Source organism: Pediculus humanus, genomic scaffold (genome assembly GCF_000006295.1).
Source record: "Pediculus humanus corporis 1103172107869 genomic scaffold, whole genome shotgun sequence".
In the NCBI taxonomy this organism is placed as follows: domain Eukaryota; kingdom Metazoa; phylum Arthropoda; class Insecta; order Psocodea; family Pediculidae; genus Pediculus; species Pediculus humanus.
In genome coordinates, this window is record NW_002987447.1 from 11,285 (window position 1) to 22,913 (window position 11,629).

At 26.8% G+C, this 11,629-nt stretch overlaps 3 protein-coding genes across 3 annotated transcripts; 1 reads left to right on the top strand and 2 right to left on the bottom strand.

The window, feature by feature from the left end:
- Positions 1–63: 63 nt before the first annotated feature.
- On the bottom strand, positions 64–3,321 carry Phum_PHUM387120 (uncharacterized protein; the record flags this gene model as incomplete). The annotated part of the gene is made up of 7 exons (XM_002428441.1): positions 64–273; positions 346–606; positions 681–1,129; positions 1,241–1,618; positions 1,697–2,060; positions 2,123–2,619; positions 2,898–3,321. 7 exons carry the CDS (start codon positions 3,319–3,321, stop codon positions 64–66), a joined length of 2,583 nt encoding a protein of 860 aa, XP_002428486.1.
- Positions 3,322–4,396: 1,075 nt separating this feature from the next.
- Positions 4,397–6,380, top strand: Phum_PHUM387130 (uncharacterized protein; the record flags this gene model as incomplete). The annotated part of the gene is made up of 6 exons (XM_002428442.1): positions 4,397–4,502; positions 4,577–4,768; positions 5,235–5,398; positions 5,539–5,771; positions 5,862–6,004; positions 6,202–6,380. 6 exons carry the CDS (start codon positions 4,397–4,399, stop codon positions 6,378–6,380), a joined length of 1,017 nt encoding a protein of 338 aa, XP_002428487.1.
- Positions 6,381–6,915: 535 nt separating this feature from the next.
- Phum_PHUM387140 (uncharacterized protein) lies at positions 6,916–11,424 on the bottom strand (the record flags this gene model as incomplete). The annotated part of the gene is made up of 7 exons (XM_002428443.1): positions 6,916–6,945; positions 7,027–10,074; positions 10,160–10,384; positions 10,460–10,620; positions 10,705–10,920; positions 11,002–11,140; positions 11,263–11,424. 7 exons carry the CDS (start codon positions 11,422–11,424, stop codon positions 6,916–6,918), a joined length of 3,981 nt encoding a protein of 1,326 aa, XP_002428488.1.
- Between the last annotated feature and the right edge of the window lie 205 nt (positions 11,425–11,629).

The window sequence follows — 11,629 nt, forward strand, 5'->3', positions numbered from 1 at the left end:
ATTTGGAAAAACGTTCCTCTTAAAATAAATTTAAATTAAAAAAAAAAATGATTTATTAGATTCTTACTCTGGTATTGATCCCGATAAATATATCAGGGGATTTAGTAAATCCAACGGATTAATTATTTCCGTACGAATTCCTAATTCGCTTTTAATTATAATTGCTTTTAACAAAAAATCATTGTCGATTTCTGTTGTGGAATCTATTGATGTAATTTTTTCAATTAAACTCAATGGGAAATTAATTACGCAGAGAGCACAACTTTCCATAATCTAAAATTTTTTATTTAATTTATTTATTAAAAATCAAAATAAATAAAATAATTAAATCCGATGGGAACTTACTTTATGCTCAGCAGGAATCATTTCTATAACATTTTTCAAAAGATTTTGAAATAATGTTCTTTGCTCACCATTTAAATCATCCTTATTCAAAGTTACCGTTAAGGATTTTAAATTTTTTTCAAGGTACGTGCTGTCGTCATTTTCTAAAGCGAGTTTAACACATAAATTTAAAGTGTTTTCCATAAATTTTTTGAGTGTATTATATGAAATGGCTTGATACAAATATGAAATTTTATTGTATAAAAATGATATTTCATCCAACTAAAAAAAAAAAACGAAGCTTTATGATGTAAAACTTTTTGAGAAGCAGTAATTTATTGAAATCATTTATTTACCTTTTCCCAATTCCAGGTTGTATCAATAAAGTAATTTTCTAGCAAAGCTTTGGCTGTTGGTGAAGAAGAACCTTGTTTTAACAATAAACCTAAACTGTGCAACAAATACTCATCACCTAAAGACATAAAATGAGTCATGAAGTACCAATTTAACGGTGGTAAATTTTTACAATACTCCTGAGATAATACATAAATAATTTCTTTAATGTACACAGGCAAATCTGTAGACTTTTTTTTTGATTGTTTTATTAGTGTGTCCATTAATATACGGCATACACTTTTTTGAGAAAGATAGGAATAACTTGTGGGTTCTGGTTTTTCGGGGGGCCAATAAAAAACTCCTCTTGGCATTGCGTCTAATTCTCTACTAAGAACAGCAGTTATTAAAATAATTCCTTTTTTACTATTATTTTGTTCCATATTTTTTAACAATTCCAACCAGCATTCGGCTAAAAATATGAAAAAAAAAAAAAAAAAAAAAAAAACTTAATATAATAATTAAAAAAAAGGAATAATAAATTTTAATATAATAATAATAATAATAATAAATTTTTTCTAACCTGGTACGTAATTAAGTTCTGTCGTATCCATTTCTGAATCAATTGAATTACTTAATGTGTTTTTTGTATATTTAATATCAGTATTTTCTGAATTAAGTTTCGACGATTTTATATCTTTTTTATAAATCTCAGGAATTAATTTCAATTCAAAATTTTCAATTTCGAATTTTGATAGAGCACGAAAAGCTTCCTCTGCAATTTCATCATTATTTAAAAAAGTAAAATTCCAAAGGAGGGGTATAATATCTTCTTTAAGCTGATCAAATTTTTTTTCAGGAATATGTATATTAGGTATTTCACCAAAGAAGCTACACAATGCTTTAATAACTTTTGGCCTTTTATCAATGCTTAATTTAGGTCGAATAGCATCCCAAGTACCTAAATATTATTATCATTATTGTTTTATTTTATTTCAATTAGCATTAAAAATATTTAAATAAATATTTTTTATTTTACCCGAAATATCTATTACACAAGCTTTACAAAGTTCGATGACTGCTTCAATGGATAAGGCGGAAGCAGAACCGTGAACTTCATCTTCAGATTCATTAAGTATTTTACTTAATAAACCAATAACACTTTTCCCGTGAAAATGAGGAGCTACGCAACAAATTTCTTTTAGAGCAATGGCTTTACTTAAATTTAATTCCAATTTCAAATTTTCTGAAGGGTATTCGTGCAGCATTTTGTGTAAATATGAATACGTTCGATTATCTACTTTCCACAATTTTAAATAAAGTTGAATAATTACAGGAGTCATAATTGTTGAATTTCCCTTTTTTAATGATTCTATTATTCCAATTATTAAAGGAATGTTTTCCTGGAAATATTAAATGAAATAAAATTTATTATAATTTTTAAAGTTTTAACTTATTCACTAACCTTTTGAACAGCCAAGGATGGTAAGCAAAATAAATATTTTTTTTGCATAATAGGATGAGATTCCTTAACGAGTTTGTGAAATAATAGGCACAATAATGAAAATGATATATCTTTATAATAACTCATTATATCAAATAGTATATCCAAAGAAATTTGTATTATATTTTTATTATTTTCACAAAGAACTATGCCAAAGAGGAATGTGTGTAATTGGAATTGAACCTCTTTCTTATTTGAATTTTTTAAATTTAATAACCATTTGTGTAACGATTCAATACTGTTATTCCAATTATTGCTGATAATTATACAATCCAGAGCAAATTTAATATTCATATTGTTACATCCAAAATTTTTAAAGTACTCATTTCTCAATAATTCACTAGTTTGATCGTTCCAATCTTCGATATTTTTTCCTACAAATGTAATTATTTCTTCGACAATTTGAATATTTCCATGACATAAACTAGATGGATTTATAATCCAATTTAAAGCAACAGCTATAAATCTATGGGCAACATATTTATTACAAGAAGCACTACAAATTATTGATTTACCTATAAAAAACATTATTTAAAAATGAAATTAAAAAATAATCAAATTATTAAAATTAGTAATAAGTTAACATAATCATTATTTTTAAAAATTGGGAAAAAACGAGAAGACTAAAAGTCGTTGAATTATTTAATGAAAACATTTTTTTTTTTTTTTTGGCATTTTAAATTAAAATTTAGCATAATTGAAATTTAATAAGTACAAATATATGTTAGCTACTTACAAATAGACATTAATTCATTTATATAACATGATGGAGTATCCAATATTATATCTGTTATTATAAATAAAACAAGACTCAAAGCTGTGTGAGAAGTTTCAATACAAGTTTTTAACAAATTAATCCAACAAGTCGGATTGTAACCATTCAGTATAATCCACTTTATTGACTCAGCTAAGAAAGGAATCAAAGCTGAGAGAATTAATTTACTTTTTGGATTGACATTATTTAATAAAAAATTAAAAACATCTTGAAGAATCAAACAGTGTTGCATGTCAATATTTTGCCACATTAAAACTTCTAATAAAGCATTTAAAAATTTATCTGAAGTACTGTGAATTAATAAATTTGCAATTTTTATTTGAAATACAGATTCTTTCCACTCAGAATTCCAGAAAATATAACAAATTACAGGATGAATTATCATTAGCTTGTGCTCTATTTTACTGAAAAAAAAATAATAATGAATTAAGCAAATAAACAAAATAAATTGAAAAAACATAAATTTTAATTTAAAAATATAGTTTAATTTATTTTCTTACAAGTCATCCTGAGAATGAATTAAATTATAAATAAATAAATATACATCATGCCAAGTTTCTTTTCCCTTATATTTTAAAATCATAACCAATGGATGTTGAAATTTATTTTTACTGTAATTACATTTATATGATTGATTATTTTGTAACTGCTTTTTTATATCTAATAAAAGTAAGTTTCCAATAGTGGATATTAAAGCATTATAATGAGTGACAGACGGTAATAAAGATATTAAAGTAGATATTGTTTGAGTTCCGTTTAATATATTATTAGCAACCAACTTGTTAATTCCATGAAAAGCAGTTGCAGATATTATTAAATTTTTATCACAACATTTTTCCTTTAATTTTGTAAGTTCTTTACACTATAATAAAAAAATTAAACTATACCAAAAATTAAATTTTTTAAAATTTGTAAAAAAAAAAAAAAAAAATTATTTTTACCTCTTTTGAATTAATTTTATTTGAAAAATTTTTTTCAATATTTCCAATCAAATCTGATAATTCCTAATTTAAAATAAAAATTTAAAATTTAAGTAAATGCGCCAAAAAAAAAAAAAAATACCAAAAACAATAATATTTCAAAAAATTACAAAAGTTCAATAAATAGTTATTGTAAATTAAACTACATTACCTATTTTTCGAGCCTTAAAAATAATAAAATAAATAAATAAACAAATGTAAAATAGTTTAAAATTATTAAAACTCTTACTCACCTGAGAAATTACAGAAGCGGTTTTATTAGATAAAATTTTTTCAGTACTCATATTTTGAAAAATTTCATTTCTTTTTAAAATAAACTTATGTTTACAAAAAATAATAATAATAACAATAAGTGATTTGGCATCGTCTCGAATAATTTCTGCTGACACTTTTTAGCGGGATTTTTTAGTTCATCTTTTCTATTACAGTTAGTTGTGCTTTTCTTTTTATTAGTTTTTTTTTTTTTTTAATTTTAATGTCATGAGTGAAAATCAAGCCGCACTTAATAATGTCTCTTTCGATGCCTTACCTTTTTTGCCCAAATCTTTGCATTCTAGTATGCTTTGTGCTATTTTAATTTGCTCAGGTAATTTTACTTAGAAAAGTATTTTAAAAACTAAAATTTTTTGAAAAATATTTTATTGTAAAATATCCTTTCAGACGATGTAGATATTGCATCTTGTCATTCTAACGGTTACTTATACGAATTAAAAAATAAAAATATACTGGGAAGTATTTATGTTCATGAAAATGAAATAACTAATTTATCTGTAACGTACTTGTATGAAAATAACCTTAAAGTAAAATATTACACCATTTCTACTGGGGACCGTAAACTTGTAATTGTCAAAAGTAATGGTTTAAATTTTCAGGTAAAAAAGTAAAAAAATTTTTTTTAATTATACACAAATAGGCAAAGTTGTAACTATTTAAGCAGGAAACTTCTGATTTCGAATGTCTGAATTAAATTATTTCTTTTATATTTAATAAGAAGTAAAATGCCCTTAATTTTTAATGTGTGATATTGTATTATTTTATTAGGATGTATTTTTGTTAAGCTTATTGTAATATTTTGACTCAATGATTTTATGTCTTATCAATGTTTTCTAAACTTTTTTATTTAGTGATACATAGTCATTAGAAAAATTACTATTTAATGTACCCTAAATACATTTTATACAAATTTTAAAAAAACAAAAAAAAAATTGATAATGATTACTCGATTAAAAATAATTAGTAAATCTAAATTTGAATTTTTAATTTTAGATCATCACAAGTTACAGTGATGTCTGTAGTTATAAAATTTTTGATTTTCAAGGGCTTGGATTCCCTCAAATTGAAATAAAATTTCTTGAATCTTTTAGTGATGACATATTTAATTTTGCTGATGAAAGAATTTCTGAAAATTATTTTGATAGGAAATGTTTGAAAAATACTAAAGATTCAATTGAAGCTATTATTTCTACTAAAGAAAGTTTACAGGTTTGATTTCTTTAATTATTTTATTTGATTATCTTTACTCGAAAAAAAAAAAAAAAAATTTTTTTTAAATCTTTATGTTTTATTCTTTACTTTTGTAAATAATTTTTTGCAATATTAAAAAAGGTATATTGTACTTTTAGATGGTGTATATGTCTATAGAAGAATTATTTACTGAATTCATTCAGTTATCAGAAATTTGCAATAATACTAGCAAAAGTTATTTAGATAGTTTTAAAATTTCAATAAATGTTGATAAAACTATTTTTAGATTGTGTAATAATTCTAAACCTGAAATTGAAGCAGTTTATTATCAGTATAAAAGTTTTGGAAAGTTTTGGATTTTTAAAACAAGGATAGTTAATCTTAGTGATAGGTATTTACTTAATGTTTATTATTAAAATTTTATAAAATAAAACAAATATTATTTTGTTAGTTTATTAAAAGTTAAATTTTTATTAATTAGGTCTTTGGCAAATTTCCATCTTGTAATCCGCCATGAAAAACTTATAAAATATAATTATTGTTTTTTTGAAATGCCTGACATTGCAAAATGGCCTTCTCAAGTTCATAATATTATTAATCCAAATGAAGAACTATTAATTGTTGGTAAGTTTTTTAAACATGGTTTTTTTTTGTAATAAAATATGTTTAATCAAACTGACATTGGTATACAGTAGCTAACTTAACGAAAAGAAACAATTTTTGAAATTCTTTATTTTTCTTTAGTTTCTTTTAAATAATATTTTATTAATATGTAAATGTTAGATCAATTTTAATTATATTTTATTGTTTTGTTATCCTAGGCGTGGCGCAATTTTCTGAATTTGATGTAGAATCAAAAATTTCAGTTGAATGCTTGCTAAGCTACTCAAATGGGGATAAATTAAGTTTGTGTAAACATGATATAGAAATATTGTGTGCATTTAACGAAAATAAAAGTATATTTGAAGGTAGTTTTTTACAAAAAGTTTTACATAATTAAATTACTTGTTTTGTTTTTTTTTTTTTCGTTTAATTAATTGTGATTGATAATAAATGCGAAAATTGCGAAAATGGCGCATTAAATTAAATTTTTTTTATTTTAGATGGCGATGCAGAAATAATTATAACGTCTTATAAAAAAGTTGTTTTAATTCTTAGTACGGATACTGATGATAACAATTTACTGGAATCAATTTTAATTAGACATTTATTTTTTGTTAAAAAAGAATATAAAAACAAAAATTTTTTTTACCATTCTTTGAATGAAATTGGAGTTCTTCTTGAAATGCTGCCGAACGCATCACAAAAATGGAAACTAGACATTTACTCAAAGTAAACCAATAGAACTTTTTTTTTTTTAAAAAAGAATTTTCAAAAATTATATTATTTAATTTTTTTTTTTTTTTTTTAGTGATTATAATAATGTCTACATCTTAATTAATGCTTTATATGATGTTTTGCCGGAAAATACAACAATTTTATGTTGTGATGATGAAAAACTGGAAAGTTCTTAGCGGTAAGTAAAACACTTTTTTTTAAATAAGACAAAGCTCTATTAAGTACGTCTTTATTATTACATCTAAAGGTCTATAAACAATTGAGCAATTATTTATAATGATTTTTTTTTTTAAAATTTACGGTCTGACCATTATCGGTATGCAATGCTTTTCGGTATCAGAATTCACTTCCACATCAGATAACTTTAGAGAATACATATAATTTTGAGAATTTTGTTCGTCATTAAGACTTGTATCATTCATTTTTTTAAAATTTCCATAAAAAAATGAGTCAGTAGCTGTGCTTTCTGCTCCAGATTCGCTTGCTCCATCGCATAAAGAATCTTCCGTTTCACTGTTTTGCCCTCCGTAAATTTCGGTTTTTTCAACCGTTTTCGAATCGCAAGATGCTAAAACACCTTGTGGACAATACGATTCACTGGAATCCGTGCTTAAGTAACCGGAATCGTCCAATCTATTTAATGCTCTGTTTTTTTCTAATTTTTTGTCACTATCAAGTATTCTTTGGCTTTGCTGATGAGACGCAGCAGTTTTTTGTGCATCTATTTTACTACAATTTTTAAATGAAGACTCTTTAGAAATGTCGTCGTTCATTAAAATATCCGGAGACTGAGCAGAATCGTTTAAATTTTTTACCCGAAGACTGCTTTCGTTGTTATTATTATTATTTTCTTCGTACGGCATAGTGTAAAACGATTCGTATTCTGAAGAATTCAGGCTATCCGTCGATGCACCTGATGCAGTTGATAAATTGTCTATTTCTTTACAAGAAGGTGATGAATTTTGATGTGACTGTTCGGTCACTGGAAGAGGTGGAAGAGGTCTCGTTGCTAGTTTACTTAAATTTGATTTGTTTTTATTGTTTTTTGAATTTTTGGGCGGAAGAGGTGGTTTTGAATTTCTCGGTGGAAGTGGTGGACTATTACAAATTAATAGTTTGGGCGGTCTTGGAGGTACGGGAGAAAGTGACAGAAGAGGACGGGAATCAGAGGTTACAAAGGAACCAGTTATATGGCATCTACTTCCGCAATTTTCTTTGCAATGAATTCTACATATGGTATTATGAGTAGTGTTGAAAAAATTAGATATGGAAGACGTTTCTGATCTATCGTGATATTGTGTTAATTCCGGAGATACCGGAAGCGATCTTGGAGGCGGTATTGGTGGCATATCTAATTCTTCATTTTGTTCGTTCGTAGTTTGCGTAAGAGAAAAAAAATTTAATGGTTTCGGTGATATTGTTTGAGATCTTGAAGAAGGAGAAACTGATCTGGATCTTGGAATCGGCATTGGTTTGGGAGGTCTCGAAGGGACTTTATCTGAAAGTAAACTTTTCGTGCTGATGGATTTTTTCTTAAAGAATCTATCCTTACGCCTCGCACAAAAATCATCATCAATGTGCAAAATAATTCCTCTGTGCAATAATTTATTTCTTCTTTCTTCTCCCCATGACAAAGTTGAAAAACAATCAGGGTCACTATTCACCGAATCAATCAAGCTCGTAGTTTCCGTTCTTCTTTTGTGATTTCTGCTTTTAGCCTCATAAATTTCCCTCAGCGATCCAAAATTTTCCATTCTCGCCCTATTTAAACTTCTAAAAAGTTCATTAACATCTTTTTCCAAAGTGTTTCTTTCAAAACTCCCATTCGTTTTCAACATAATAGTCGGTCTTTCCAATGAATCGGTAAAATTTTCATCGTTATTCGAAGTTTCAGACTTTGAATTTAATTCAATGTTGTGAAATTTTCGATTGGCGTATATTTCTTTTTCATCTTCATTACCATCGATTTTTTGCACTAATTTAGATTTCCTTTGTTTTCGTTCTAACGTGTCAGGTTCAAAATTATCTGATTCGCTTATAAATTCCCCATATAGGTTCGATGAATCTTTTACTTGTATTGTTAAACGACCTTGTTTTTCGTTGACAACTTCATATTTAATTTTTTCACTTTTATTGCTCAGAGGAGAGGAACTATTTCTAGAAAATTCACCACTGCAAAATCCAAAATCATCATTTACGTAAACTTCACTAACGAAACTGTAACCTTCATTTTTTTCGTTTTTCATTAAAATTTCCTGGGGAAAAGTTTTGGGTTTTTCTGGATTTTTTTCATTTTCCGATTTCGAATCCGGATTCAGCAAAATTATTTCATATTCGTGATCATCTTGAACTCCATCGCTTGAGTTGTCTTGTCTTGTTTCAGGTATTTGAATTAAATTTTTATTATTTACCGTATCATTGTCCAAATCGATTTCTGTTTTTTCAAAATTCTTTTTTAAACAATCATCATCAATTTGAGCGTGTAATTGATTTGTCGTTTGAGTTTGTACAAGCTTTGAATTTTTATCATTTTTCTTGTATGTCGTTAATTCTTGAATAACGGCATCCATTAAATTTTTCGGAGCGTTCGATTGAGCAATATTATTATTTTTAAAATTAACATTTTCGTTTTGTTTTATCTTTAATAATGGCAAAGGTGGCGGACAAGGAGGATGTTCAGTTGATGGCATGGAACCTATCTCTCGATCTTTCGCTCCGTTAATATTTTGTATCGCATTTTCATTTTCATTTTTCTGACATTTACCTTTTTCTACGTTTGAACTAATATTCGTTTTATTCAAAGAAGTTTTTGAAATCTGAGGTGGAAGAGGAGGAGGCCTATTTTTCGTCGACGGTCGTTTTTTATTTTGTTTTATTGTTTGCGTTTCCTTTGACGTTTGATTATTTAAAGCATCGTCACCGAAACAGTAATTTGGTTTCTTTAAATTTTTACTATTTTCAATAGTTTTTCCTGTGCTTTGTGTTGTCGAATTTTTATTTTTCTCATCCCTTTTGACTACCATTACCGGTACGTCTTCCAACCATTTTTGAATAATTTTTTGTTTTGAATCTGACGAGCAAGAATTGTCTCTCGATGAATTAAAATTACGATTTATCAAATCTACACTTTCCGTTTCCTTGTAAGGTTTTTGAAACTCGGAATTTATAATATTTTCATTAAAACTCGACATTGAACGATGGAAATTGTTGTTGTTGGTTTCTGTTTTCAAACTTACATCTTCCTCTGGAATTCCTAAAAGACTCGGAGAAAACTTTTTTATTGACATTTTGTGTTTGGCAATGGCGATAACTTCACGAATTTTGTCTAAAAATTCTAATGCTGCTGGAGGTGGTGCCTGAAAAAAAAAATTAAAATGATTAAAGTTTCAGTTTAAATTCGTTCAATCGTTGAAATTTCCCTCAATTATTTTTATTTCTTACTTTTAAAAGTTCAGGTTCAAAATATGAGGGATTAAAATAAAGTTTTCTTCTCCCATTACTCGATGCAATAGCTTTCATCGTTTCAGAATGTGCTTCTTTCGCTTCTAATGTTTCTATTATCGATACGTTTTCTTCAGGAAGTCTTTCTATACTGTTTGGATCTTGATTTAATAACGTCTCTCCATAGTCCAAGTTGCAAGGATGAATTATTGCAGAAGTTTGAACCTTTAAAAACATTTTTATTTATTTATTTTCGGTTTTCCCCCCAAAAAAATAAAACCTTTGTAGGATTGCCCTTACATTTTGATGTGACGTCAAATCTTCATCTAAGCATAAAAGATCAGATACTTGGTCTGGATCTGAACTACAGCTATTCGAATCTGTTATATATCCTACGTTATCTTCGGCGCAAACTCCCAAGTGTCTACTTGCCTGAAGAAGTGGATTACTTTTTATGATTCCTAAAACGTTGATAAAATTTTATTTTAAAAGAAATTTTTCAAAACTTTTATATAATTTTTCATTTCTAAAATATAAATCATCACCTTCTTCTCCCAATGTTATGTGAGCATCTCCTCTTTTTCTCAAATTTGTTTTCTTTTCTTTTTTTGCACGTCTATGCATGTAAAAAATAATAGAGGCAACATAAACTATTGCTAAAAATAATGAACAGAGTCCGATGGCTACGTATTCTCTCACACTTAAACCGCCACCGTTTGATTCCGAACGAACATCTGGTGAAAACATTACTTCTCTTGCATCTAAAAAAATTTTTACAAGAAATTATTGTTTGTTGTGTTTTATGTTTTATGTTGTGTTTGTATGTTTTGATATAAACTTACTTGGATTGCCTGCAACACGAAATGCTACACAGGGTGTAAATATTTTTGGCTCTTCTGCGATGCTAGCATCTTTGCACATTAAATGTACTAAAATTATTTTACCTTCCATAGCCATCCTCATCGAGGTTTCGCCAAACCACTTGGAAAAAAAACAAATAAAAAAAAAATTTAAACAAAGAAAGGTTTTATTTCCATCAAGGAAATTTTTAGTTCATAACTTTTATTTTATCTCTTAAATTCTTCTTTTTCTCTTTTTTTTACCTGTAAATATGTTCGGCCTTCGTCTCTAAATAATCTAAAAGGTGGTTCAGTGTTGGTATTGTTTCGTAAATTTAACCACCCGTTTCGGCCCAGAAATTGTCCTCCGGATACCACACAAACTGGAGTTCCATTTTCTTTAAAAAAAATTAAACTTAGTATCATAGCAAATATCTAATAATTAATAATAATAATAAAATTAAAAAGAAAAAACCGTTATTAATTAAGAAAACCGTAATTAAGAAATCTTGTCGTAAAAATAGTAATAATAATAATAATAATAATAGCTTTTTACCTGACGCAACAATATCTGCACTGGGATTGACGATTTGTCCTTTTAATGGTAAAAATACGTAGGGTATTCGTTTAC